The sequence below is a fragment of the Molossus molossus genome, unplaced genomic scaffold (assembly GCF_014108415.1).
Source record: "Molossus molossus isolate mMolMol1 unplaced genomic scaffold, mMolMol1.p scaffold_m16_p_16, whole genome shotgun sequence".
Lineage (NCBI taxonomy): Eukaryota > Metazoa > Chordata > Mammalia > Chiroptera > Molossidae > Molossus > Molossus molossus.
Window position 1 is genome coordinate 219070 of NW_023425351.1, and position 27385 is coordinate 246454.

The window sequence follows — 27385 nt, forward strand, 5'->3', positions numbered from 1 at the left end:
CTCAAGGGGCTTACAATCTAACAGAGAAAATACATTCCAAAACAGACATGAAATATTCAGGCAGTCATAAAACTATTACAATACTTATTACAGTTTACAATTCAGAGAAGGTTAGAGCAAAATATGTGTTCCAGATCACAGGTGCTTTGGGTGGCCAGGCAGGAGATGATAAGTAGTGCCTGGCTGTAGTTACTGGGAAATGGTAAGTTCATATGTTTGTATGTGTGAGATATAAACCCATGAGCCTCCTATGAAAATGTCCAATTTCTTTGGCAACATTTGATGCTGGCTTTCCAGTGTTGGATGAAGTGGATCAACCTGCTGCTTCTGTGTTAGTAGGATGGCAGACGAATTGGGTTGCTGATCTTGGGTCTCAAGGTGTATTTGTATAGTAATGGATGGGTGTTTTTTTTTGCCCTTTAACAATCAGTGGTTAACTAACAATCACAAACAGGTTCTGATGAGGCCGGGTAATGTTGCTCAAACAGGGCTGTATTCTGTGGGGTACATACAGCCCTTGAAAACCAGGACACAGACTCCAGTCCATATTCCACTTTTTGGTGGCATGCTCAGTGTCAGCCTTAGTCATTCCATAACAGTGTCCTCTCCACTCACCAAACTCTGTTAGATGGGACTGAGTAGTGAGCATGAACAAATAGCCTTTCTTTTCTCTGGGACTTTTCTCCTTTTGTTACTTAGGTATCTCTGTGAAGGCGCTTGACACAGAGCCAAACTCAACGGCACCCCATTGCAGGTGATTGCTACACTAACCCCCATGCTGAAGCTTCTGCTTCCTAATTACAGGACTGAAGGCAGCAGCCACACTCAGAAGTTCTGACTCTGGGAACAGAGGAGCACCACCCCGGGGCGCTCCAGTCTGCATGAGGGTGATGTGAAAATGAGCCAAGCACAGGGCAGCCAGGCACACAGCCACCTGCCCAGCTTCCTCATCTGCAGAGATAAGCCGCGTCTGACCAGCTGCTCCTAGAGGTGACATACCTGCAGCACAGTGGCAGACCCGTACCTCCCGCCCCCACATACCAGGACACACACCTAGATCGACATACCTGCACGCTCATTCACAAGGACAGAGACGTGTGCACAGGGACACTGCACACACACACACAAGCACGTGCGTGAAATAAAGCATTTTGTTGATCCGGATGTCCCAGCACACGTACACACACACACACACACACTCACACTCACACACTCACACACTTAAACTGACACACACACACACACGCGCTCGCGCGCGCGCTTTCAGGCCCCCACACGACCCCCGGGACACGGGTTTGCTCCCCCGACCCGTGCGCCCCGGCGTGGACAAAGCCACAACTCGGAGGTTCCGCCGGAGTTGCGCCCTCCTCCCGGCTGTCCCCAGACTCCCCGCCGGTGGCGCCCGCCCAGTCCGACTGCAGCGCCCGCCGGTCCGTGGCGCCGAGGGCGGGGCCGGCGCAGGAAATGCCCAGGAGAGTGTGTCACCTGCCCCGACGACTTGTTGATCCCCGGGAGCGCCGCCTGGGAGGTGGGACCGAGACCCGGGACGATCTGGCTCCTGGGGCCCCAGTCCGCCAGCCATGAGCAAGTTGGGCAAGTTCTTTAAGCCCCGCGGCTCCTCTAAGAGCCGAGCGGCCCCCAGCCCCCAGGAGGCCCTGGCCCGACTTCGGGAGACCGAGGAGATGCTGGGCAAGAAGCAGGAGTACCTGGAAAACCGTATCCACCGAGAGCTCAGCCTGGCCAGGAAGCACGGCACGCAGAACAAGCGAGGTAAGGCCTTTCCGAGGGGACAGGTGGTCTGGCCCGCACCTGCCGGCGCAGGTGTGTCCCTCCGCCTTTCTAGGAACTGGCACTGACCGGGGGCGGCCGCAGGGGCGAGCCAGGCAGCTCCTGGGGGCGACGGTGATCAGCCTGGAGTGTTTGTTGGCAATGTTTTAAAAACTCAAAACGAATGCAAAAAAAAATTCATGGTGAACAAAGTATCAATATTTTAAATTCAGACACGCCCTGACCCCCCCCCCCCCTTTTGATCCTGGCTTTTCTGTTGTCCAGGGCACTCCTTTATTAAAAAGAAAAGTGTTTAATGTGTTGTTTTGTTTTGCTTCCATGGGTTTTTAACCCCCATTCCCTTTGAGTTTTAAATACACAGCATGAAAATAGTATTTGTCTCAATTACTGAAATTAAAAAAAAAATTTTTTTTTATCCTCACCCGAGGACATTTTTCCAGTTTTTGTTCAGATAGAGCAGGAGGGAGAGAGAGGAAGAGAGAGAGAGAGAGAGAAACATCGATGTGAAAGGGACACATCGAGTGGCTGCCACCTGCATGACCCAACCAGGGCTGGGGACAAACTGCAACCGAGGTACATGCCCTTAGTGGGAACCAAACCCCGGTCTCTCTGGACCGCAGGCTGACGCTCTAACCACTGAGCAAAACTGGCCAGGGCTCAATTACTGAAATTTTTGGTGGCCCCTTAAATATTGCTCCTGGCTGGCCTCACCCCAGTTCAGCCCTGCTGACCTCGATACTGAATATCAGGTTTTCTACCTGTGTTTGCACATTGAATCACACCTTTCAGCTTGCATGTAAATCTCCAGTGAAGTACATTCTAGCACCATCTGGTTTACCTGGTGCCTCAGCTGTTGTACAGTGGAGACATTATAACAATAGAAATAAGTCAGGGAATTAATTATTAAATTTCCTATCACTGGTTTCTGCCACCCTGAAGGGACTTTGAGTCTTAACGATACTTAGCGTTTCCACTGCACCTTGAACCCTTCACTCTTTGCCAGAGCTAATTGGTTTCTTCACAGCTCTCTCTAGAGAAAATAAATCCCCAGCACCCGTGGAACATATGAAACCAGCGAGAAGTTGAAGGGATTTGCTCTTGTAACTCGAGGTCAGTGGCAGACCCAGAAATGGAAGTGGCCACACAGGACTCTTCTGGTCTCAGGGCCAAGCCTGAACGCCCCTCCTTACGTCATAAAGAGCTTGGGGGTTGCGCTCCCCCTCCAAGGGATGCTGCCATTGTTAAACACAGGAAAGGAATAATGTCTCCTGGGGTTGACCTGGACACCCTGCTGCTCCCATAAAAATACTCCTCGTTCACTTGTGCCCATTTAGTACCAGCAATAAGAAGGCCAAGTTTCATTTTTCTCTGCGACTTCTGACTTCTGACCATATTAGAGTCTGTTTTCCAGTGAAGTGCTGGTTTCTATTTTTACTTTATACTTGAAAATATTTGGGGAGATTATTAAGTGGCAGTTTCTACCAAGAGACTATGCCATTGGGCTTGCCAAAAACTCATCACCATCCTGTCCTTCCTCTTCCTCTCCAGTGTCACGGTGCCTGACATCTGCTTAGTGTTGGTCAAGGTCTTTCCCTTCTTAGTTCCGCCACCCATTTGTATCTGTAGAAAGCTTTCTCTACCGTGGTTGCTCAGTAAATATTGGTTTTAAAAAATCTGAAAACATTGAACATCTGCTGCTAGGAAGTGGTAAAACATGCTTTCAGAAGACAAAACTATAACATAAGTATGGAAACGTTCTCCAGTTGGCAGCACACTGACGTGTACACGAGTGGATGTGATGTGAAGAACCTGCCTTTCTCACATCAGAGGAGTTAACACAGAGGCCAGTATCAAGGCAAATTCTCGGGTGGTGTCAGAAAGCTGTTCACTCTTTGTCATTCATCCTTGAGAACCTGTTGCTGTTAGCTCCCGGGTCTGCAGTAGCCTTGGGCATGGGAAGCGGCTGGTTAGCATGAGGTCATGTGCATTTGGAACTATGGAAAGAATTCAGTCATCCTCTGGAAACATTGTCAATGTCATCATCACCAAATAAGCAAGGTAACTTCATATATACATAGTTACAGACTTCCATTAGCTTCCAGGAATATTTGTACACACATAATAAGGCCCAATATACTTGGTACTAAACGGACCTGTGTCACTCAGCGTCGCTGCTGCAGTGGCTGTAATGTACATGACAGCCAGAGTGACTGTGTGCGTGTGCGGTGAAGCCTTTACTTCTGGAGGTGGAGGGCCGGCTAACTGGTTGTCAAGAATACTAGTTGCGTAGCCAGCTGGGATTGTATCAGGAAGGACCCTGCTCCTGCACTGTGCACATTCTTCAGTGACCTGCTTCTCTGTAACAGAAGTGTCGACAGCATTCGGAATGTCAAAGTGGGTTTTCTCCGTAAAATGAGCCACTCACATTAACCTAAGAAATGTGAGAAATGGGAGGAAAAAGGAAAATATGCCAGATTAATTGAATATGAAGAAAGTGTGACCTGGCCGGTTTGACTCAGTGATTAGAGCGTCGGCCTGCGGTCCAGAGAGTCCCAGGTTTGGTTCCTGCTAAGGGCACATACCTCGGTTGCAGTTTGTCCCCGGCTCTGGTTTGGTCGTGCGGGTGGCAGCCACTCGATGTGTCCCTTTCACATCAATGTTTCTCTCTCTCTCTCTTCCTCTCTCTCCCTCCCACTCTATCTGAACAAAATATGGAAAAATGTCCTCGGGTGAAGATAAAAAAACAACAACAAAAAAAAGGAAGTGCGAGGACTGGGTGTCACTGGTGAAGCTGTGGGCATTCTGATCGTGTGGACTGACGGAATAGTTCAGAGACTCTTCCTTGGTCCCTATGTGGGAACAGGTGATAAGAGTGTGCTGGGTGGCCTGGCTGGTGTGGCTCAGTGGCTGAGCGTCGACCTTGCACCAAGAAGTTGCTGTTTGATTCCTGGTCAGGGCACATGCCCAGGTTGTGGGCCCTATCCCCAGTGGGGAGCACGCAGGAGGCAGCCAATCAATGTTCTCTCTCTCTCTCTCCCTTCCTTTCTCTCTAAAACCAATAAAGGAAAACAGAGAAACAAAAAAGAATGTGCTGGGTGTATAACTAACTTATAATTAGGATGGTACCTGAGGCTCAACCTCATCTCGATGTCGTGTCAGGTCCTGGGTCCAGGTGGGTCTCTGGCCTCCCACAGGGAGTCGCACCCTGCCAGGGGACTGTGCTGTGTGTCCAGTGAGCCTTTTATTCATGGCATGTTGGACCTGACGAGACAGTCGGGACTTCACTGAGCTCCTGGAACAGGCCGACGGACTGCTCTCTGCCTGCTTGGCCGACGTGTCTGTGTAGTGAGCGTGTCTGCAGAGCTCGCTCTGGCTCATGCCTTCAGGGTGCAGTGGCAGCCAGTCCTTCTCACCCTTGGCAGTGACAGAATGCCCCTCGGTGCGCAGCGCCTGCCTGGTTTCCCCGCGGCTGGGGTAGGCACAGCCCTGCTGATCTAAAAGAGGAACAGTGGGAGCAAGACTTACTTTTGCTTAAAAACTTTAGGAGGCCAGACGGCCTTCCGTATAGTTTGTTCAGATGACTGTGGAGCTCCTGCGTTTGATCTGCTGTGGGAAAGCGAACTTCTTACATATCCCTTGAATTGTTTACTCCTACTGAGCACAGTCGTCTAGAGCATTTTCAGTCCTGGCTTGTATTACAGTCCCTTTGAAGTCTGGGTCCACCCCTGGACTCTGATATAATTGGCTGGGTTGTGGCTTGGGCACCAGATGATTCTTCCCTGTGTCCTGGGTTAAGGGTTGGGCCCTAGATCCATAGTCACGTTAATGAGGCAGAAGGAGGTGTCCTCTTAGTCTTACTTTGCTTTGCAGGGGCACTGATGGTATCTGGACGCTTCCCTGGCTGGTGGCCTCTGGAGTTGGGGGCACACTGCCACATGGATTGATGGAACACCTTAGGGGTCACTGTTCTCACCTCTCTTGTGTGTTTAAACATGTATATACAATGATGTCACCAAAAGATGTCTCATAGGAGTTTTGCTTAAATAGAATACCCTGGTCTGGTTTTCGCATTCAATGGACAGTGACTTCATGTTGTTGCCGGAGCCTGGGCGCCAGAGCCCAGCCTTGTGTTCGGGTCGCAGCGCTGCTGGCCGTGGGAAAGGGGTCACCGCAGACCACTCTCGGCCCCCTTCTCAGCATCCTCATCTGCATGGCAGTGACGAGAAGGTGGGTTCCCGGAGCTCTGAGAATCAATGGCTTTATTGTGTGAAGCCCTTAATTCTGTGTTCTATAAATATCGGCCACTGTGATGACAGTAGCTGTTTTTGTAAAGCTGACATTGGCTTCCTATTAAGTTCCACCTATTGGCCCAAATTGTGTCTTCTGGAGTAACAGGGAATAAACCTGCTGCACCTGTGGGTCAGCAGACGCTTCTCTGAGTCTCCCACTCACAGCCCACTTGTGTGGCTTCCTCAGTTACCTGTCTCTGGGCTGAGCTTCCCCATCCAGGCTGGGCCTAGGTGAGCCAGTGAGCCCCCAGCACACACTTGTGCGACCTGAGGGTGAAGGCCCCTTCCGTCCGGCCCCAGGCGCCTCTCTCCCGCACCCCGGGCCTGGGCCTGTTGCGTACCTTGTCCCAGGCTGAGCAACAAATCCGAACATGTCACGGGGTGAAAAGGCTGTGTCCAGTCTGGGGTACCTGGGCTCAGGCTGTTGGGCTGACGGAAAAGAAAGGATGGGACAGGGAGAAAGCAAGTCTGGCCCAAACCCCATTACTTGTGATCCCACTGAATGCCTGATGCTGAGGCCACCTCCGGACCAGGTGTCCATCTGGCAGAGTCTTCCATCTGAGGTAGGGCTGCTTTGCAGCCCGGGGTTTTGTTGGCAAGGGTGAGCTCCTTTCAGAGCCGTGGCTCAGAACCTGTCTTCCTGGGCACCTGGGTGTGCACAGTCCCTCGGCTTAGATCAGGGTTGGAACCTCTTTGGGCTCTTGAATTTGCTTTTCATTCTCGTCGTCACGGACCTGAATTCTGCAACATTGGCACTGGGGACCGGAGGACTTCTGGGTGAAGAGAACCACATCTGTGTCGGCCAGTTCAGTGCCAACATCAGGAGCACAGAAGCATGACCCAGATAGCAGGTCCCAGAGGACTGAGCCCTGGGAGAGCTCACTTACCCGATGACCTACTTTCTCAAGAGAGTTTCTTAAAAGGTGCCTCTCAGACCATCTGCCTCCAGACTCCGGGAGTGCGCTTGGTAAAAGCACCGCAGGAGACCATGGGGGCCCCTTCAAGTTCTGACTCAGCAGGTTGAATGCAGGGTCCAGAAATCTGAATTTTGAACAAGTAACTCTGTGGTTCTGACGTGCGGTAGAGTGTGACGTTTTCTTCCCTTTCATTCCTCTGCCTCCCCTCCTCCATCCTCCTGGCTGTTTATCAACGGAAGGCCATTTCTGGAGCTTCTGACAGGCCCTCCTTAGCAATCAGAGTTCTTTAGGGAGGGTCACGTATACTGTGATCCCCAGCCCCTGTGCAGGTCCTCAGCCTTCTCCAGGGTTCAAAGACAACCGAGCATCATAATAAAGTGTTTTGTGGGCCTCTGGTTATCTGATCCTTTTGTTTCAGACTCTACTCTGGGGCCTGGGAAAGATTGAGTTTGATCCTGGGACAGTAACAACAACCAAAGTCTGGGCGTTCTCTCTTCTGAAAAAGACAAATCAGTGGACATGTGACTCCCTCCCTCAAGCCCCGCCCCCATTTGCTCCCCCACCTATGGGGCTCCCAAGCTCCCACGCCAGGATGGGGGAACCCAACACACCTGATGCAGCCTGGGGAGACCTATCACTTTCTTAAAACTTCTCACTTTTCTCTCCTGCTTCCCTTGGAGCCCTGGCGAGGACCCTGGCAGACTTGCCTGCCACTCACATGTGGGTACCAAGCAACCGGGCCGTGAGCTCCTCTGCTGTGGGACAGACACCTTGTCTGCGTGGGCTCCGTGAGCCCCTCTGCTGTGGGACAGACACCCTTGTCTGCGTGGGCTCCGTGAGCCCCTCTGCTGTGGGACAGACACCCTTGTCTGCGTGGGCCGTGAGCTCCTCTGCTGTGGGACAGACACCCTTGTCTGCGTGGGCCGTGAGCTCCTCTGCTGTGGGACAGACACCCTTGTCTGCGTGGGCTCCGTGAGCTCCTCTGCTGTGGGACAGACACCCTTGTCTGCGTGGGCTCCGTGAGCTCCTCTGCTGTGGGACAGACAACCTTGTCTGCGTGGGCCGTGAGCCCCTCTGCTGTGGGACAGACACCCTTGTCTGCGTGGGCCGTGAGCTCCTCTGCTGTGGGACAGACACCCTTGTCTGCGTGGGCCGTGAGCTCCTCTGCTGTGGGACAGACACCCTTGTCTGCGTGGGCTCCGTGAGCTCCTCTGCGGTGGGACAGACACCCTTGTCTGCGTGGGCTCCGTGAGCTCCTCTGCGGTGGGACAGACACCCTTGTCTGCGTGGGCTCTGTGAGCTGCCAGACCATGTGCTCTCCCCACTGGACTGGGAAGGAGTTAAAAACCCCAGCCAGCCCTGGCTGGTTTGGCTCAGCGGTTAGAGCATTGGCCTGTGGACCAGAAAGTCCTGGGTTTGGTTCCTGCTAAGGGCACGTGCCTCAGTTGCAGTTTGTCCCTGGCCCCGGTTGGGGTCATGTGGGTGGCAACCACTCGATGTGTCTCTCTCACGTTGAAGTTTCTCTTTCCCTCTTCCTCCCTCTCTCCCGCTCTATCTGAAGATAAATGCAAAAATGTCCTCAGGTGAGGATAAAAAACAAACAAAAACACCCCAGCCAGATGGACTTTCTCCCCTCGTGAAGGCAATGTGCCAAGCTGGCATTTGGGATTTCACATACATTTCTATGAAATTCCATCTTATCTTCAGTTGTCTTGAAATTAAGATGTAAACATGTTTAATTTTCAGTGGCTAACATGCTACAGTGACCAGCAGCAAGTGAGGGACTGTCTCATGCGCAGCCTTCTGCCTGGACCCTGATCACACACCTGTGGCTACAGTGTGTGTGATTGTAACTGCCCAGACGGATACTTGATGAAATTAATTTTTTTTTTTGCTGAAATGAATTTTCTGAATTTATTTCCCCCCCAGATTATAAAATTAGTGCATTATAGAGGAACAAGAAAGTGAGGGTTACCCCAAATCCCACCACGCAGATGTCATCATTGTGGATATTTTAGCGAATTAACTGCCAGAGAGAAGGAAGTGTGGAGAGAGGAGAGGTGCAGGGATGAGAAGGAAAAGGGGTTCTCTCTTTCTTTTCACCAAATGGATAAATGATCACGTGCTATTTCAGAAGCCATCATTTTCCATGTCTATATTGTGAAGTTTTCCACTTTAATACATTTAGATAAACATCAAAAAATAAATAAAATAAAAAATTTAATTTTCTTGTCTCTTTTAGTGGAATCAGACACATTTGATCAGCAGCCATTTTTTGCGGCTGTCAGAGTCTTCGTTAGCATTTTTTGGATAAAACAGACCAGGGATGGAGCCTCGCAGCCACCACTGGAGACCTCGCCCCAGGCTGTGGGCCTGAGGTGGCAGCTGAGGCGTGGCCCTCTGACGGACCAGCCCTGAGCTGTTTCCACCCAGCTGTGGACACAGCCCACCCGTGTTCCCAGCCCGGTCATCTCGATTTCCTCTAACAATGCCTCCATATACCTTGTGAATTATTGTCCTGAAACCAACTACATGCACACCAATGCTGGGTGGTGACCTGGGAGTGTGTTGGGGTCCTCAGATCACCTGGAGAACTTTTTAAAGTTGTGTTTGCAGAGACCTGGGATAAGTTCCGAATCGTGGTGCTCGGGCCTTCCGGGTGATTCTGACGTCAACAGTTTAGAAGGACAGTGGTGGGGATGGTTTTTCCTAGGCCACACCCAGGAGCCCAAAGTGAGGACATCTGTGAGACTAGTTTGGTGTTTTTATCTTTGTGAGCTCACATTGGCCTCCAGCTACCATTGTCTTCTTTTCTTTTTCCTCAGAAACTAGTGAGTGGAGGGTTTCTTGTCCAGAAGCATTCTTTCATGTCTCGGTGGCACTGGTTTTGACAGTTTGCTGACAATGTTGTAGCTACTTCTAGAAGGTAATTGCTGTTATGAACCTTACTCCTGTTGCTCTTTTCCTTAATCAATTCGAAGCAGTATTGTAAATATTGGACCATTCATTTATTCTTCTTCATGTAAATCCCATAAAGCTGAATAATACAGCACCACATTTTGGGAAATACTTACATTAAGCAAAAAATGTAGATTTCCTTGATTTATGCTCTTTTGCTTATGGAAATATTTGGGACTTTGTGCAGAGTTTATATGGTCAGAGCCGCTAACCCGGACCAACGGTTGTTTCAGCCCATGGCTACGCCTTTACCAGGTATTTCTAACTTGTGGGCATTTCTGAGGAGGCGAGGAGGGGTCACTAAAAGCCCCACTCCGGGTCTCCATCTCCTCTTCCTCGGTCCAGCAGTCTGGTGACTCCAATACCAGCACGATCACTGCTGCCTCCGAAACAAAACACCTCCCCAAAAGCAAGCAAACAAAAATGGTAATTTTAAAATTACAGGAAAGGAAAAGTTGCTTATTCTCTGTAGAAAGCCAGGAATCCTTGCAGTAGACGTTAAATCTTTTATTTAAAAACTAAAGTTTAATGCCAAAAATCTGACAAATAATGTTTGCCATTTTATATCTGTCTCACATGTAGATTTAGCAGAAAAAAATTATGCAACTGAATATTTGACAGGCACTTAGGACATGTGATTTTCTATTTTAATGTGCATTTCTAGTGAACCTTTAGGTTCTTTCATGTAGGGTTCTGTGCTGCCCGTCACAATGGGTGTGTCTGTTGCTCAGCAGCAACATTGTGGCACTGTTCAACAGGTGCTTGCAGGAAGCAGTGCTATGCTCCTGACCAATTCTTTCCATACATTTAATGCAGACAATGTGAGACTGAATATAACTGTGAGGCCTGAACCAAGATTACTCTAACTCAAAAGTTTCTAAAAAACTGCAGCAAGAAAAAATTATGAATACATTAAATCACTGTATACATGTTTTGAAGATCACATGTACAGGAGCTTATGATTTTGTTGACAGTTTGAAATTTTTCATTTGTGTAAACTTTCTTGATTTATTGGGTATTGTTCTCCCACTAATATTTGATAAATTAATGAATATTATAGTTCATCACCAAATTCAAGGTAAACTCTCCTTAAAGAGGTTCCAACAGTAGCAGGCAGGTGAGGCTGGAGCTATGCATTTCCCGAGATTTGGTCATAACAGGGTCTCGAGGAACGAAGACGCATGCGCAGACAGTCGGCGCCGGGCTCCGGCGCCAGCCCCAGGTTCTCGGGAGTCACTGGCACAGAGGCGGGAAAGCACTGCGTCGTGAACAGGAGACACTTTTCTACAAGTAGAATGTAAAACCATGTTCTAGAACACACACATATACACACACAATATAAATGACATCCACAGGTACACCTGTCCCCCTTTAGAACTAAGCACAGTCATCTATCTCTGAATTCTCCGGTTTATACCGCGCCACCCCAGGCAACAGCCGACACAGGCCCCGTCTGCAGGCTCGAACACTGCGGGGGGCACGAGACAGCTCATCCAGGTCGCCATATCGTCTGCCATTAATTGGGTTTATACAAAGAATATCAAGTAGTCCGGCCGGTGTGGCTCAGGGGTTGAGCGTCGATCCTGCGGCAAGAGGTCGCCGGTTCGATTCCGGGTCAGGGCACATGCCCAGGTTGTGGGCCCGATCCCCAGTGGGGGGCGTGCAAGAGGCGGCCCATCGATGTTTCCTCTCATCAATGTGTCTCTCTCTCTCCTCCCTTCCTCCCTCTCTAAAGTCAATAAAGGGAAAAAAATTAAAAACAAACTAACAAAGAATATCAAGTACATTTAAATGAATACATTGGTCGTTCCAATAACAGGTGAATTCTACTTGCTTGGCAACTGACCTGAGAAGCAATTGGTTATAAGCAATAAGAACGTCAGCAGGTATTTCAAATGTCCTGTATGTAAGCAGTTCTCCTTTCGTGACAACTTGTGGCTGAGAGTAACTTTGCGGCCATGACCTTCACCCTGGGCCTCACCGGCTGTGATCATCTCTGAGCTACGTCCTGGGGTAAGAACCCATGTCCAGTGAGGACAGGAGCGTCCTTTCTGCTGAAAAATGACGTTTGCCCTGCCCATTGGCTGTCTTTCTGGAGATGTGAGAGGGCACTGACACTCTCCTTCCAACCCTTTACACTTTACAGTATTCATAACCACTTTTCTTTCTAACACAGAATTCAGCCCATGTCACTGGCTTGCATACCTCGGTGCTCAGCTCCGAACCCCCTCTTCAGAATGTCCCTCCTTCGCTCGGCGCTCTCTTGTCACTGTTCCCGCAGGCACCTGCGCGGCCGCCGCCATCTCCCTCTGGCTTATGGTTTTCATTTCTGTGACACTGAGGCCCGCGAGGCCCCACGCTGCTGTGGCCAGCTCAGTCTGGGGCTCGCGGTCTCTGATTCCTCATGGCTCTTCATCAGGAACTTGCCGGGGTCCGTGGGGGCTGTGGGGACAGGGTTGGGCTTCGAGGAATCGTCTGTGCAATGTCTTTTGTCCCCATGTCCCCTGAGCAGGGTTCCCCTCCATGTGTGGACAGGCAACGGCTTGGTCATGGCCTCTCTGTGGCACCTCCCATCTGTTCCAGATGAGCATATGTATCCTCTGTGTAGCGACCGAAACTGGTCCTACTGCTCTGGCCCCAGGCCACCTGAGGTGAAGGATGGACTTATGCATGTCAGGGTCCCTGGGCCCACTTCCTGAAACTCAGCGATGCTTAACAATTGTCCCCAAATGATTGCCCATTTCCCACTTGGCTCCTCTGACACTGTCTGTTCCTGCAGGGCCCACGGGGCGCTGGGCAGGTGATGGACACGAATGGATGAGGTGTGGAGGGCCAGGGGGTTTGTAACAGGGTGGTGCTGGCCAAATAACGGTAGAATGTTCTAGCATCACCCTAGCTGTCCCATCTAACCCGAGGCTTTGACACGTGTTGGGTTTTGTTCGTTGATGAAAAGCTGCTGATGCGCAGTCTGACTGCATTTTTCGAGACAAAGATGAGCTGCCATAGACAGAAAGTAGTGTTTGATTAATGAAGCGATTCGGATATAAGAACAGAGCTTACATTCAAATTTCTCATATAAAACAACATGATTGTGAGACTTCCCAGTGGAAAGTAAAAACAACATAAGCAGTTACGTGCGCCGTATGTACCTTCGACCCCGGGATCGCTCCTCCAGCTTCACCTTCCAGCCCTTCCGAGGCCACCCAGCCAGGAGCGGGCAGAGCCGTCCTAACAGCTCCCTAGTTCACAAGCAGGGGTGTCCACAGTCATGCGTCTGACGTGCTTGTGTTTTGCCAACGGAAGCCCCGATGGTGCATGCCCGGAATGCGTGAAGGACAGTAGGTGGCCTGGAAAACCAAGATGCCCTACTTGTTGTGTGAGCAATGAAACCGCCACTCTCTTCTGCTGACCGTTACTTCTCCTTGGTGACCAGACGCTTCCTCTGGCGCACAGTGGGCAGGGCTGCGGGGCTGGATGGATTTGGTCAGGGGGTGATTCTTAAGTTTCAGTCCCAATCCTCGGGGGCTGGAGTGAGGGTGCTTCACAGCTCCCAGAGCCCAGGACACAGGGACTGTGACTCCATGGCTGAAGGACGGTCGCTGTTGTGCAAGGAAACAAACCCACCCCTGGCTATTTCTCCAGCACGAAGGAGCCCAGTCAGTCCCTGTGGTGGGAAGGATTCTGTCCAGGTTTCACCTGGTGCTTTAATGTGGCCACAGGCACTTAGACAATGAAACCACCTTCTCCGCAAATCCAGATTTCTCGCTTCTTTGGCTGGGAGGGAAGTCGTGGCCTGGAGCTGAGCGCGTTGCCCCCTGGGGCCTGTGGGGCTGCCACCAGCGCCTCAGTCACTGGCATTTTTGTCACCTTTGCAGGATCTTCTATTGTTACAGCAGAGACACGCCCCCCCCCCCGTGAGAGGACAAAGAAGGCCTTCCCCTAACCTCTCTCTGCCCCCGCCCCGGCCCCTGTGAGCTGAGCCTCTGTGTGGGCCGCCCTGCAGTTAGTGGTGTGGTGATTATAGTGTAAGCTGAGATCTTCACTCTGGGTGAACGCTCTAGTTTCTCCCAAACATTTTCAAGGACAGAAACCATATATTAACATAGGCATTTAAAATTGTGTCCCCACCGGGTCTGGTTATTATTAGTAACAGACATTGGCAAGGGGGGGTGTTATACCCTGTGCCCCTCCCACAGGGTTCTGGCTACCCTGTGAAGGACACAAGGGTGACTGCGAAGTCCCTGACGTCCAGTATCACTCACTACGTGCCAGGCACTGAGCTGAACACTTTCCTTGCTGTTAGGTTCAGTCCCAGCCACCGAATGAGCTGCATGTCCACTTTCCAGTAAGCGACTCCTGAGGCCGGAGCTCTGGACAGACGAGTGGGAGGGGAGCAGGCAGCTGGTGCGCGTGCGGCGCTGTCCTTGTCTTCTGGACACTGTCGCTGCTGTTGTCCTTGTGGTCAGTCAGGTGGGAGACCCCCGCCCCAGTTGCACGTGCAGTGACTGATTGGTACAGCAGATTGAAATGACCCCAGAACCTCATCCTTCACAGCACACTGCATCTCTTCATTTTCAGAGTCACCGTGAATGTGCTCTTATTAGGAAACATGGCATGCTTTTAAGTGGAGAACTTGAACATTTTTCTCAAAAATAAAAAAGGAAAATGCTTTTGGGTCCATAGGTTGCTAATAAGTGCAGACACTGAAGCAGCCCGACAGGCTGGGAGCCGACGCACCTGGATGGCTCCATGCCAGGGCGTGCAGGTGCAGGTTTTCAGAGGTCGTCTCAGGGCCTGTGCAGTGTGGAGCTGGTTCTAACGCGATGTCCTCGGGTGAGTTGTGGTGAAGACAATGGGCAGCTTGTTGCTCCGTAGCCTCAGAAACCAGAGAGCAGTCTCGTTAACGACGGGGCGTTATGTAAAGCACTATTGTTGGTAATAATATATGTTGTTGAGACCCTGCAGTGTACAGGAACTATATAAGGTGTTTCCATAATTATCGCTAATTCCTAAAAGTCGCCCAGCCTGTGGGGATGCTGTCCCGTTTCCAGAGGGCGCCTGGAAGCTCAGGTGGGGGTGACGCAGGACGAGCACGCACCTGCCAGGTCGCGGGAGAGGGACCTCACTCTGACCTGGAAGAACTCACTTTTTCTGTGATACATGTCATTATACTGGGTGCGCAAAATCACCAGATTTATACATTTGATGCTCACTCATTTCATCTTCTGTGAACTAGACCAAGGTAGCATCAGCTCTTGGAGTCCGGAGAGCCCCTGCCACCAGTCACTTCAGGCACACAAACCGTGCCGGCAGGGCGGCTGCGCTGTGTGTGCTGTCGGGCCGTGCTGGGGTGTGGGCAGTGGAGGAGCAGACGCTTGCTCCAGGGCTTTTCACTAGGATGAGGGAGGTGCAGTGGGATCGGTTTTATAAACACCTACAATACAGGGTGATGGTGCAGCAGTAGCTGCGGAACCATAGGCAGGGTGTCCGTGCGGGGTCAGCGGGCCATGCTCCCTGGGGGTCAGCGGGCCATGCTCCCTGGGGGTCAGCGGGCCGTGCTCCCTGGGGGTCAGCGGGCCGTGCTCCCTGGGGGTCAGCGGGCCGTGCTCCTTGGGGCTCAGCGGGCCGTGCTCCCTGGGGCTCAGCGGGCCGTGCTCCCTGCGGGCTCAGCGGCTTGTGCTCCCTGGGGCTCAGCGGGCCGTGCTCCCTGGGGCTCAGCGGGCCGTGCTCCCTGGGGGCTCAGCGGGCCGTGCTCCCTGGGGGCTCAGCGGGCCGTGCTCCCTGGGGCTCAGCGGGCCGTGCTCCCTGGGGCTCAGCGGCCTGTGCTCCCTGGGGCTCAGCGGGCCGTGCTCCCTGCGGGCTCAGTGGGCCGTGCTCCCTGGGGGTCAGCAGGCCGTGCTCCCTGGGTGGGAAAATGCTAGAATGCTCTCACACAGCTCTGCTCACTGCAGAGTGAGAGCGTAGAAAGGCCTTTATGCCAGATGACTGTAAAAACATTGTTTTTGTTCCTTCCTAGAGAAAAGGTTAAACAAATAGGAACTGTTCTATAAATAAGTGCAAGTGCTGTTCAGCAAGAACTTAAGTTGTGGTGTGGCATCTGAGGGGGAAGCCGAGCAGAGCCTCCCAAGTCTGTAGGGTGGGGTATACCCACTCAGGGGAGTGTCCACCACCCAAATGAAAGCCTTTCTTTGGCAGCTGTGGGAACCCGCAGCCTGTCTGCCTCTGGCGTGCCCCCCCCCTCTCCAGAGCTGTGGGCAGCTTCCCTTCCAAGAGAGGCCATGGGAACACACATAGGTGATTGCCAGGGCAGGTCCACGCACACGAACCCTTCCAGCCTTTCATTTCTACATATGAACCTATAACACATGATCAGAACTTTGAGGAGAGGTCACTGCATAAGAGAAAAGCATCAAGATAAGCAAAGCAAACAGCTGAGTCCAGGAGAAGAGAGATGATGTAACAAAATAAAAATAAAAAAAGAACGTCAGAAACGGAACGTGTTGGGATCCGCAGGCAGGCCCCAGACGCCTTGTGGTATAAGACAAGAATGGCCGCCATATCAATGAATAGCAAGAAGAAAAGTTTCTTAGAGATTAAAACATAATTGAAAATAAATAAATAGGGTAAGAAAAGAATAAATTAGAGCTGGAGGCGAGGTGGGGATCTGGACTATACACTTAAGGAGCTCTCGAGGGTGCAGAGCACACGGGTATGTAACTGAGCGGTGGACCCAAGGAACCCAGTGTCCCCATGAGGGGTTCCAAGAGAGAGGGTGGTCTGGGCGGGTCATGGTGGTGATGATATAAAGATGGACAGGGGTGGAGATGAAAGTAGACAGAAATAATGGAGGGGAAAGAAGTAGTAACAAATTTAAAAATACAGTTTCCATAAGACGAAGGAAGATTCAACTCTTCGGAATAAAATACTCAATGAATGTTTACCTGAGAAAAGAAAAAAAAAAAAAGGCATTTGCCTAAACCTGTCTGTGTTCATGAAATTTCCTAACTCCAAGGTAAAGAAGAAGATCTTAAGCATTTCCAGAGACAAAAGAAGTGAAGAGATTTTCATCAAAGGCATGAGAGAATATTATTACAGTATCAAATATTGATATAGTGGATACCCAACAGCAATAGAATAGTGTCTTAAATTTGTTTTAATATTCTGAACTTAGAATTCTGTAAACATTCAAACTATCATTTAAGTTTGAAACAAAATGAAGATATTTTCAGACCTATAGGAATTTAGAAAATGTATACTATGCACCTTTTCTGAAAAACAAATGCCTCAAGATGTATTTTGGTAAAATAAAAAATAAAAAAATCCAAGGAGGGACAATGCAGTAAGAAAATAAGCCAGCAAACACTCTGAGTGCAAGTAACTGTTGAAATTGTGTCTAAGTTTAGTACAATTGCTAAGAAAAGTTTCCTTAAAAGTTAAAAAGATGATAAAGAACAACTAGTAATCATCTGGAACGAATAAAATTGCAGATTATTTTAATCAAACTTCGGAAGGTTTGGGTAGGGAAGGAATCTTTTTGGAAACAATAAATTATAGACACTGATTAATTTTCTTTTTTTTTTTTTTCAATGTTATACTTTTTTTTTATTGATTAATTTTTGTTACAGCTGTTTCTCCTTTTTCCCCCACTGATTCCCCCCTCCCCCTCCCTCCCTGCCCTTTCCCCAGTTTGTTGTCCATGTCCACTGTTCATGCACACATGCATATAAGTTCTGTGGTCCATCCCTCTCCCACCTCTCCCCTCTTTAGGGGATTGTCAGTCCGTACCCCGCTTCTGCGTCTCTGGGACTACCCCATTCCTCAAACTGTTATGTTCATTATATTCCACAAATAAGTGAGATCATATGAAACTTGTCTTTCTCTGTTTGGCTTGTTTCACTTAGGATGATACTTTCAAGGTCCCTCCGTGTAGTCTCAAAGGATAAGAGATCTTTCCTTCTTACAGCTGCGTAGTACTCCATTGTGTATATGTACCACAGCTTTTTGATCCATTCGTCTACTGATGGACACTTGGGCTGTTTCCAGATCTTAGCGATTGTAAATAGTACTGCTACAAACATGGGGGTACATATATTCTTTCTGATTGGTGTTTCAGGCTTCTTAGGGTATATTCCTAGAAGTGGGATCACTGGGTCAAATGGAAGATCAATTTTTAATTTTTTGAGGTGACACCATATTGTTTTCCATAGTGGCTGCATCAGTCTGCATTCCCACCAGCAGTGCACTAGAGTCCCCTTTTCTCCACACCCTCGCCAACACTTGTTGTTTGATGATTTGTTGATGGCGGCCATTCTGACAGGTGTGAGGTGATACCTCATAGTTGTTTTAATTTGCATCTCTCTGATGATTAGTGATGATGAGCATTTCTTCATATGTTTCTTAGCCATTTGTATGTCCTGTTTGGAGAGGTGTCTATTTAGTTCCTCTGCCCATTTTTTAATTGGATTCTTTGTCTTCCTTTTGTGGAGTTGTATGAGCTCTCTATATGTATTGGAAATTAACCCCTTATTTGATGCATCATTGGCAATTATGCTCTCCCATACAGTGGGTAGCCTTTCCGTTTTGATGATTGTACCTTGGCTGTGCAGAAGCTTTTGAGTTTGATGTAGTCCCATGTGTTCATTTTCTCCTCTGTTTCTATTGCCTTAGGTGATGTGTCAGTAAAAATTCTGCTGCGTATGATGTCTGAAATTTTGTTGCCCACAGTCTCTTCTAGGATTTTTATGGATTCATAAGTTACATTTAAGTCTTTTATCCATTTTGAGTTTATTCTCGTGTAGGGTGTAAGTTGATGGTCTAGTTTCATTTTTCTGCAAGTAGCTGTCCAATTTTCCCAGCACCATTTATTAAAGAGGCTGTCCTTACTCCACTGTATGCTTTTGCCACCTTTGTCAAATATTAATTGAGCATATTGCCTTGGGTCCATTTCTGGGTTCTCTGTTCTGTTCCACTGGTCTATATACCTGTTCTTGTGCCAGTACCAGGCTGTTTTGATTATAGTGGCTTTTAAGTATAACCTGAAATCTGGTATTGTGATCCCTCCAACTTTGTTCTTCCTTTTCAAGATTGCTGTGGCTATTCGAGGTTTTTTTTGGTTCCATATGAACTTTTGAAGTAATTGTTCTAGTTCTGTGAAGTATGCCGTTGGTATTTTGATGGGGATTGCGTTGAATCTATATATTGCTTTGGGTAATATGGACATTTTAATGATGTTAATTCTCCCAATCCATGAACAGGGTATGTGCTTCCACTTTTTATATCTTGCTCTATTTCTTTTTTCAATGACCTGTAGTTTTCTGCGAATAGGTCCTTTATTTCTTTGGTTAAGTTTATTCCTAGGTATCTTAATTTTTTTGCTGCAATGGTAAATGGGATTGTTTTCTTAGTTTCTCTTGCTGTGAGTTCATCATTGGTGTATAAGAATGCCGTCGATTTCTTGACGTTAATTTTGTATCCTGCTACTTTGCCAAATTCATTTATTAAGTCTAGTAAACTTTTGATGGAGTCTTTGGGGTTTTCTATGTACAGTATCATGTCATCTGCAAATAATGACAATTTCACTTCTTCCTTTCCAATTTGGATCCCTTTTTTCTTCCTGTCTGATTGCTGTGGCTAAGACTTCCAGTACTATGTTAAATAGGAGTGGCGAAAGTGGGCATCCCTGTCTTGTTCCTGTTCTTAAGGGAAATGCTTTTACTTTTTACCCATTGAGTATGATGTTGGCTGTAGGTTTTTCATATATGGCCTTTATTATGTCTAGATACGATCCCTCTATTCCCACACTGTTGAGCGTTTTTATCAGAAATGGATGCTGGATTTTGTCGAAGGCTTTTTCAGCATCTATTGATATTATCATGTGGTTTTTATTCTTCATTTTTTTTATGTGGTGTATCACATTTATGGATTTGCGAATATTGTACCAGCCTTGCATCCCTGGGATGAATCCCACTTGATCGTGGTGGATAATTTTTTTGGTGTATTGCTGGATTCGATTTGCTAGTATTTTGTTCAGGATTTTGGCATCTATGTTCATCAGGGATATTGGCCTGTAGTTTTCTTTCTTTGTTGTGTCTTTTTCTGGTTTTGGAATTAAAATTATGCTGGCTTCATAAAACGAGTTTGGAAGTCTTCCTTCTTCTTAAATTTTTTGAAATAGTTTGAGGAGAATGGATATTAGTTCTTCTTTGAATGTTCGGTAAAACTCCCCCATGAAGCCATCCGGGCCTGGGCTTTTGTTTGCTGGAAGAGGACACTGATTCATTTTCAACACGGATAGAATACTTAAGTTTAATTATATGTGTGTATTTTAAATACAAGGCTATCCATTAGGAGAATAAATTTAGTAGATGTTACTGTCTAACAAATTAAAGGGGGAAAATGTACAAAGAAAATTTGATCAATCTATATAAAGGCGAGGAAATAAAAAGAATACATACATAATGAAGATAACACAGAAATATGACAGTAAAAAGACTATATTAGGTAACATATCAGTTATCACAATAAATAAGAATAAGTTACTTACATTAAAAGATAGACTATCTGTCTAGGTTAAAAACAGTCACACAAACACCTAACTATATGCTATCTGTAGTAATCGCAACCAAAAAGAACAAATACAAAACACTTGAAGTAGAGGTCCCCATAAATTTATTAGAGGCAAATTGTAACAACAACAACAAAAAACCTAAATGTTAATTTAAATATAAAACAAAATGGAATTTAAAGTGAAAAGGATTAATGGGACAGAGAGTAATATTTCATATTGATGACCAATAAAACCCTACAAGAAAGTATAAAGACTATGCGTCTCTGTGCACCAAACAGAAAGCATTGGAATAAATAAACCAAACCTATTGGTATTACGAGAAAAAACTGGCCAAAACTGAGCCAGAGTAGAGCCTTCTCTCAGTAATCTGCTGCAATAACTTCCATGTTTCACTCCGAAACCATGAACCTATTGGAGTTTTTCTCCAATTCCATGTAATTGTCTTTGTGGTAACATTCCTCTGTTGGTCTTTCCCACTCGCTCTAAATCCTGTATCACAGCTCACATTTGGGGCCTGAGTTTGGGTGCCTTCCAAGATGCACAGTCAGAAGAACTCTGTTAGCTTGTGATTTCTGAATGGACCTGACAAGGTTATTTGGTTAAGTGCTGATGGCAGGTGTTTAGATGCCCTTCCTCTGAAGGCCACACCAGCAGGCCAGCTGCCCCCGGAGGGGCTCCAGCCCTGTTGGTCGCGGGGCTGCTCCTGGGTCCGTGGAAGCTCACCGCCGCTCTCACACTCATTGCGGACAAGGCAGGCATTCGGTGTGGCTTTGGAACAGCCACTCACTGTTGATCTTTAAGCAAGTCAGGTACCTTCTCCCGGTCTCAAGGCACTTGTCTTTGAAATAAGGATGCGGGGCTGGAATCAGGAGTCCTAGAAGCTCTTTCTTCCTCTGAAGCTCTGTTTTCTACTGCATGATTATGTCTATATTTTTAAACCAGCTCTGTGTTTACAACCCTCTTTCTGTGGCGTCGTTCACGGAATGTGAAGATGGACTTTGATCCTCTGACACTTGCCAGGTCTCTGGGAAGAAAGAAGAACGTTGAACATACCCGAGGGCATGGTCCTTGGGCGGGCATGAGGGAGAGCTCGGCCCTGAGTCTGCACCCCTTCGGTGTCCTCTTGTCCGTCGGTGCCAACGGCTGCGTCCCAGGCTAGTGCTGAGCGGGTCTCCCGAGGGAGGGCTGGGCTCTCCTCACCAGCGTGGCTTCTCCTCTCTGCAGCGGCGTTGCTGGCGCTAAGGAGGAAGAAGCAGCTGGAGAAGCAGCTCACCCAGATCGACGGCACGCTGTCCACCGTGGAGTTCCAGCGGGAGGCGCTGGAGAGCGCTCACACCAGCGCCGAGGTGCTGCGGAGCATGGGCCTGGCGGCCCGGGCGATGCGGGCGGCGCACGAGACCACGTGAGTGTGGCTCCCTCTGGCCTTCGCCCTGTGGGCAGAGCGCATGTGCTGCGGCAGGAGCCACGTGCTCTGGGCTCGGACACGTCCCACTGGGACGGTCTCGCAGAGAAAAAGCAGAGTGAGGTGACAGAAGACAAACAGAAATGCCCTGAAAATACAGAGGACATTCATTTTCCCCTTAAGGGCTTCCAGACTCCTCACTATGTCTGACCCTCCACCTGTAACTTTTCATTATTTTATTTTATTTTATTTTTTTATCCTCACCTGAGGACATTTTTGCATTTATCTTCAGATAGAGCAGGAGAGGAAGAGAGAGAGAGAAACATTGATGCGAGAGAGACACATCAACTGACTGCCACCCTCACGACCCCAACTGAGGCCGGGGACAAACTGTAACCGAGGTACGTGCCCTTAGCGAGAATTGAACCCGGGACTCTCTGGTCTATGGGCCGATGCTCTAACTGCTGAGCCACACCGGTTGGGCTCATTATATTATTTTAAAAAACCTTAAATGTCAGCATCTGCGAGTGTTGTCAGACTTTGGTGGGATTCAAGCTCACCTGGCAGGCGACCAAGGAGAACCAGGTGTCCAGGCTCTTTGAAGAGGGGAGGGACTGGGCCTTTTCGTGCTTAACCAAGTTCCCAGGTGATTCTGATATGAAACAGTGTGTGAGACCCATCCACATAGAATCATGGCTACGGGCATGGATTTAGGGGTCAGATTCTCTGGGTTTCGTCCCAGTTCCACTGCCCACTGTCCTTGGACAAATAAGTTGGTCTCACCTTCATTCAGTTCCCTTGCTGTAAACTGGAGACAATACTACTGCTTGTGGTTACTGTGAGATTCAGTGAGACACAGATACAATGCACTGGTACTGGTACAGAGCAAGCAATCAGTAATCAGTATCTACTATGGCAGTGGGGCTGGTGACAGTTGCTTTACGTCTGCACTGGGGTCAGTGCCCGGGCCCTGCCCCTGCCCCGAGAGCAGATGTGGCAGGTCTGAGCCACAAGCACAGGAGCAGCGAGGGCCCAGGCAGGGCAGAGACGTGTCCAGGGGCGGGGAAGATGGGCCAGGACGGGCTGGGAGAAGGAAGACACCTGAGCACACATGTCCCTGCCCCAATCATGTATTGATGACCTGCCATCATTTTGCGGGCCTCGGAAAGACCGTGGCACATGCACTGTTGGAGCCAGCGGCCTGGCCTGCTGGGCCGGTGCGGGCTGTCACCGGGTCCTGGGCACTCTAGCACCTCTCCCGTTCTCCCTTCAGAGAGCAAATTTCTTACATGTTTGTTGTAAATATAGGAAGTGGGGATAAGAGGGGGAGGAGAATGGTAAAGCGTTTTTTTCATTACTCCATGAAAATATGTCAAAATACTCATTTTTTCCCCCAAGAGAGTCTGGGAAACTTTCGAAAGGTTTATTCCCCTGGGAATCAACATTGCAATGAGGGAACGTGTCAGGTTCCTGGTATCTAATCAGTTTGGTCCGTTTCAGAGCTGGGGGAATGGTTCAGAGACGGGGTCCCAGATGCTGCTGCTCAGACCCTCACAGCTCAGGTTGGTGGGTGGGGGCCGGGGCTCTGGGGCCTTGTCCTCGAAGCAGCTGTCCATCCTGGGCCTGTGGCTACCAGTGCTCTTCGCTGATTCTCCTGAGGGCTGAGGCTCCTCCTGCCCTCCCAGGACACGGCAGGCCGGGGAGCGCCCAGGGGGGCCCCGATCACAGGACAGCTCGGCTTCCCGGAAAACGGTCCTCTGCTCCGGAACAGCTTCAGCAAGGGCTGCACGGGGGTGGCGGCTGCTGAAAGCCACCGGCTTGTCTTAGTCAGGTGGTCCTTGGGGTTCCGCCCACCATTTCCTGCAGAGTTGATGCACAGTGACATATATTCACTTAAATTTTACATATGCCCTACCAGACGAAATTTCAAAATGGGTCTACAAATACTGTAAATTATAAAATAATTTGCTCATTAGTGACTCCCAAATGTAACACCTGTTTATTTAATATTTAAAATAGATGTGCTTATGCAGGGCCAGTTTTTTTGAAATGCAAATTATTTTTAAAGTTGGTACATATTATTATTGGGGATTTTTGTTATCCTATGGAAATAGCTAAGAACTTATATTAAATGACTTGTTTTTTCATATGCGAGTATATTTAAATGCATCATTTTAAAGAAAGATTTTAAAATATTTCCACAAAATATTATTTCCCAGGGATCTGAACAAAATAGATGATTTGATGCAAGAAATCACAGAGCAGCAGGACGTCGCCCAAGAAATCTCGGAAGCGTTTTCTCAGCGGGCTGGACGTGGCGACGACTTTGATGAGGTGGGTGACGCCATGTGGAGATGGATGGCCAGGGCTCCGCTTCCCACCATCCGCAGCAGACAGGGCTCCTCAAATATTTCTTTAAGTGTCCTCGACGAATAAATGATACTTGCTAGAGACACACTTAAGGGGGAAATGAAGTGTTGGTAGCTCCGATTTAAAGGAAGGATTAATGGAGTTTGGCAAACAGCCCCTCATTAAGTTTCTGGTTAAGGAAGAGCAGCCCGGCTGGAGGGCGGCTGGGAGCTCCCAGGTGGACCGCCAGCCGAGACGAGGAGAGCCAGCATCTGACGTCTGGGCCCAGCAGACCGTCGCTCTGCGGGTGTGAAATTGTGATATTGGAGGGTGGGCTGCCTCTGTTCATTGCTCAGACGGTGGAACAAAATAAAAGTGGACAGGCAGTACTAACACACGATCCACTGGGGCCTCTAGTCCAGCAAGACTGATTCTCGTCAGGTTAGTGGCGTCCGGCTGGGGCCTCTCGGTTCTGTTCACAGCACACACACTGGTCCAGATTCGGAAACGATTCCGGGTCTTAGAAGAGCATGGTGAAGACTCTGACTTCCTGCGTCTACCTGGCCTTGAAAACGAAACGTCCAGTAAGGAGAGTGTGGTTCTACGGACCTGATAAAATGAGACTTAGGCATCAACAACTTTTAAAAATGGTGTCGCTCAGCAGTTGAAAACATTTGGCTTTCAGGCAAAATCCTTTCCAGGACCTGTTTCTGAGGATGGTTTTGCATGTTTGAAGGGTTGTAGAAAACACCACCAATAACAAAAGCGACGGATGCAGAGATGCGTGGCCCGCAGAGCCTAAGCGAGTGCTGTGTGGCCATTCACCGGCCTGGTCACACTGGCAGGCACGTAGGCTCTGGGCTCGTAACCTCTGGGCTCTGACGCTGGTCACTGAAGGCTGTGAAGTCCCTTCACTTTCCTGACCCTTTGACTATAAAATGAACATGCCTGGCTCACCAGCTTATCTCGAAAGTTTCTTCAATTCTAACATTCTTTTATTAATGAACAAATAAGTGATTGGTACCTGAAGTCTAACAATGAAGCAGGAGATGATTCTCCATCCTGTTTGCTGGAGGAAATGTCAGTATCTGTGTGGTGTCGATAGCTGCCACGCACCCCAGGCGGTTCTGCTACACGTCCATGTAGCAGTGTGTTCTGACCTCACTGCATTGACTGTATTTGTTCCCATGGCTCGTGGGCAGAGATGGGACACAGAGTGTTCATGCTGAAGGCACTGTGCATGTGGCCGGTGGAGAACCACAGCACACCAGCTCCGGCGGCCACACTGTCCCAAACGCACGCCTGTTCTTGTGCCTCCCACGAGGCAGATGTCAGCACTCAGACACCCTTCGTCTGGCGCGCACTGCCGTGACCCGACGTGGCTGGCTGCAGTGTCTCTGTGCCTGGCATCAGCCCTCATTTCAACGTTGGGCCGTTCTTCGCTCCTGCCTCACCCTCACGCTCAGTGGTGGGCTCCTCCAAGGCGGAGACTGTCAGTCGAACCCTGTGCCCCCAGATAGGAGTTCAGTGCCTGGCTGGGAGTGGGCTGTCAGTCAGTCTGCTCAGGGATGAATGAAGGAATAAAGACGCTCCTTGGTCGAATGCGAGTGTCTTTGGTCCTTTCTAATGGGGACGTACTCTGAGTTCTGAGGTGACCCATTTCCTCTAGACTGTCAGCCTCTCTCAGGGGTGCACTTTACCTGAGAACTCACGGACTCAGGTATGTCTGGACTATCTGTTATAAGGTGACTTACACTTTCTTTATTTTTAATCCTCACCTAAAGGTATTTTTTCCATTATATCTTCAGCTAGAGTGGGAGGGAGAGGGAATAGACAGAGAGAGAGAGAAAAACATTGATGTGAGAGAGACACATTGATTGCCTCCCACATGACCCCAACCCAGGCCAGGAACCAAACCTCAACTGAGGTATGTGCCCTTGACCGGAATTGAACCCGTAACAATTTGGTCCACGAGCAGATGCTGTAACTGCTGAGCCAAACCGGCCAGGGCAGTGACTTACATCCTTAAAGTCTCCAACTAGTCTTGGGAATCTAAAGTTCTTGAGAAGAGCGTAGTTTAGGATCGAACCAGACCCTCTGAGACTTGCTGAAGGGAAGAAAGACAGTGCACCCTCCCTTGGGTGAGGTTCACTGAGCCCAGACACACTGTGGCTTTGGTGACACAAGAGGAAGCTAATACCTTCGATTCTTTTTACTTTCTACACACATGCTTTTGCTCTACATGTTACTTATTTTTAAAAACATCAACCCACATGAAAATATTTATTTCCTCCGGTTAAGGTTTCACAGATTCTTAATTTTTCACAGTGGAAAAGAAAAGATGTTTAGAAAAAGAACAAGCAAGGGGTACACTTCCTGGAAACTGGTTTCATATTCAGCTAGCACAAGGTCCTTGAAAAGCAGTTTACTGAAGTATTATAAGATTAGCAATGACAAATTTGCACAACCCAAACTATTCATTTTTTAAATCATTGCTCAGTGTTGCAAAAAATACTTAGTCCTAAAATAAACATTTCGTTTCACTGGGTTCTCACGCATCAACCAGACGCAGGTGTTGTTGTTGTTGTTGTGTCTGAGGAGACCCACCGCCTGAACACTGACTCCGTGATTCTTTCTCCCGCCCGTGTTCAGGATGAGCTCCTGGCAGAACTTGAAGAACTGGAGCAAGAAGAATTGAATAAGAAGATGACAAATCTTCGACTTCCAGATGTGCCTTCCTCTTCCCTCCCGGGTCAGCCGGGCAGAATGCCGGGCACCGTGCCCGCTGCACAGAGACCCCGAGCAGGTGTGTCTCCACCTCCACTACCTGAAATAATAGCCTGCCCTCTAGCCCTGTTAGCAATTATTTTTTATTCAATAAATATAAACCTTTTATACATAATTCATACCTGTTTTCTATGCTCAGTATGAGTCCCTGATTCCTCTCCACTGTGTGTTCCAGCGCCTTCCAGGAGAGCAGAAGAGGGCGATGCCATCACACACTTGGCAGCCTGGGCTACTTAAATGGACGTGGACTTGCCCTGACACCCCACTCCATGAGCTGTACATAGGACATAAAGGTATTTTTGCCAAGTTCAGAAGTTAATAGAGACCC

General features: G+C 48.8%; 1 protein-coding gene across 1 annotated transcript; it reads left to right on the forward strand.

The window, feature by feature from the left end:
- Window positions 1-1572: 1572 nt before the first annotated feature.
- Window positions 1573-27355, forward strand: CHMP4C (charged multivesicular body protein 4C). Its single transcript, XM_036264145.1, has 5 exons — window positions 1573-1770; window positions 21744-21921; window positions 24141-24255; window positions 26923-27076; window positions 27233-27355. The coding sequence occupies exons 1-5, from the start codon at window positions 1581-1583 to the stop codon at window positions 27292-27294; spliced, it is 699 nt and encodes a 232-aa protein (XP_036120038.1). The 5' UTR covers window positions 1573-1580; the 3' UTR covers window positions 27295-27355.
- The last annotated feature ends 30 nt before the right edge of the window (window positions 27356-27385 follow it).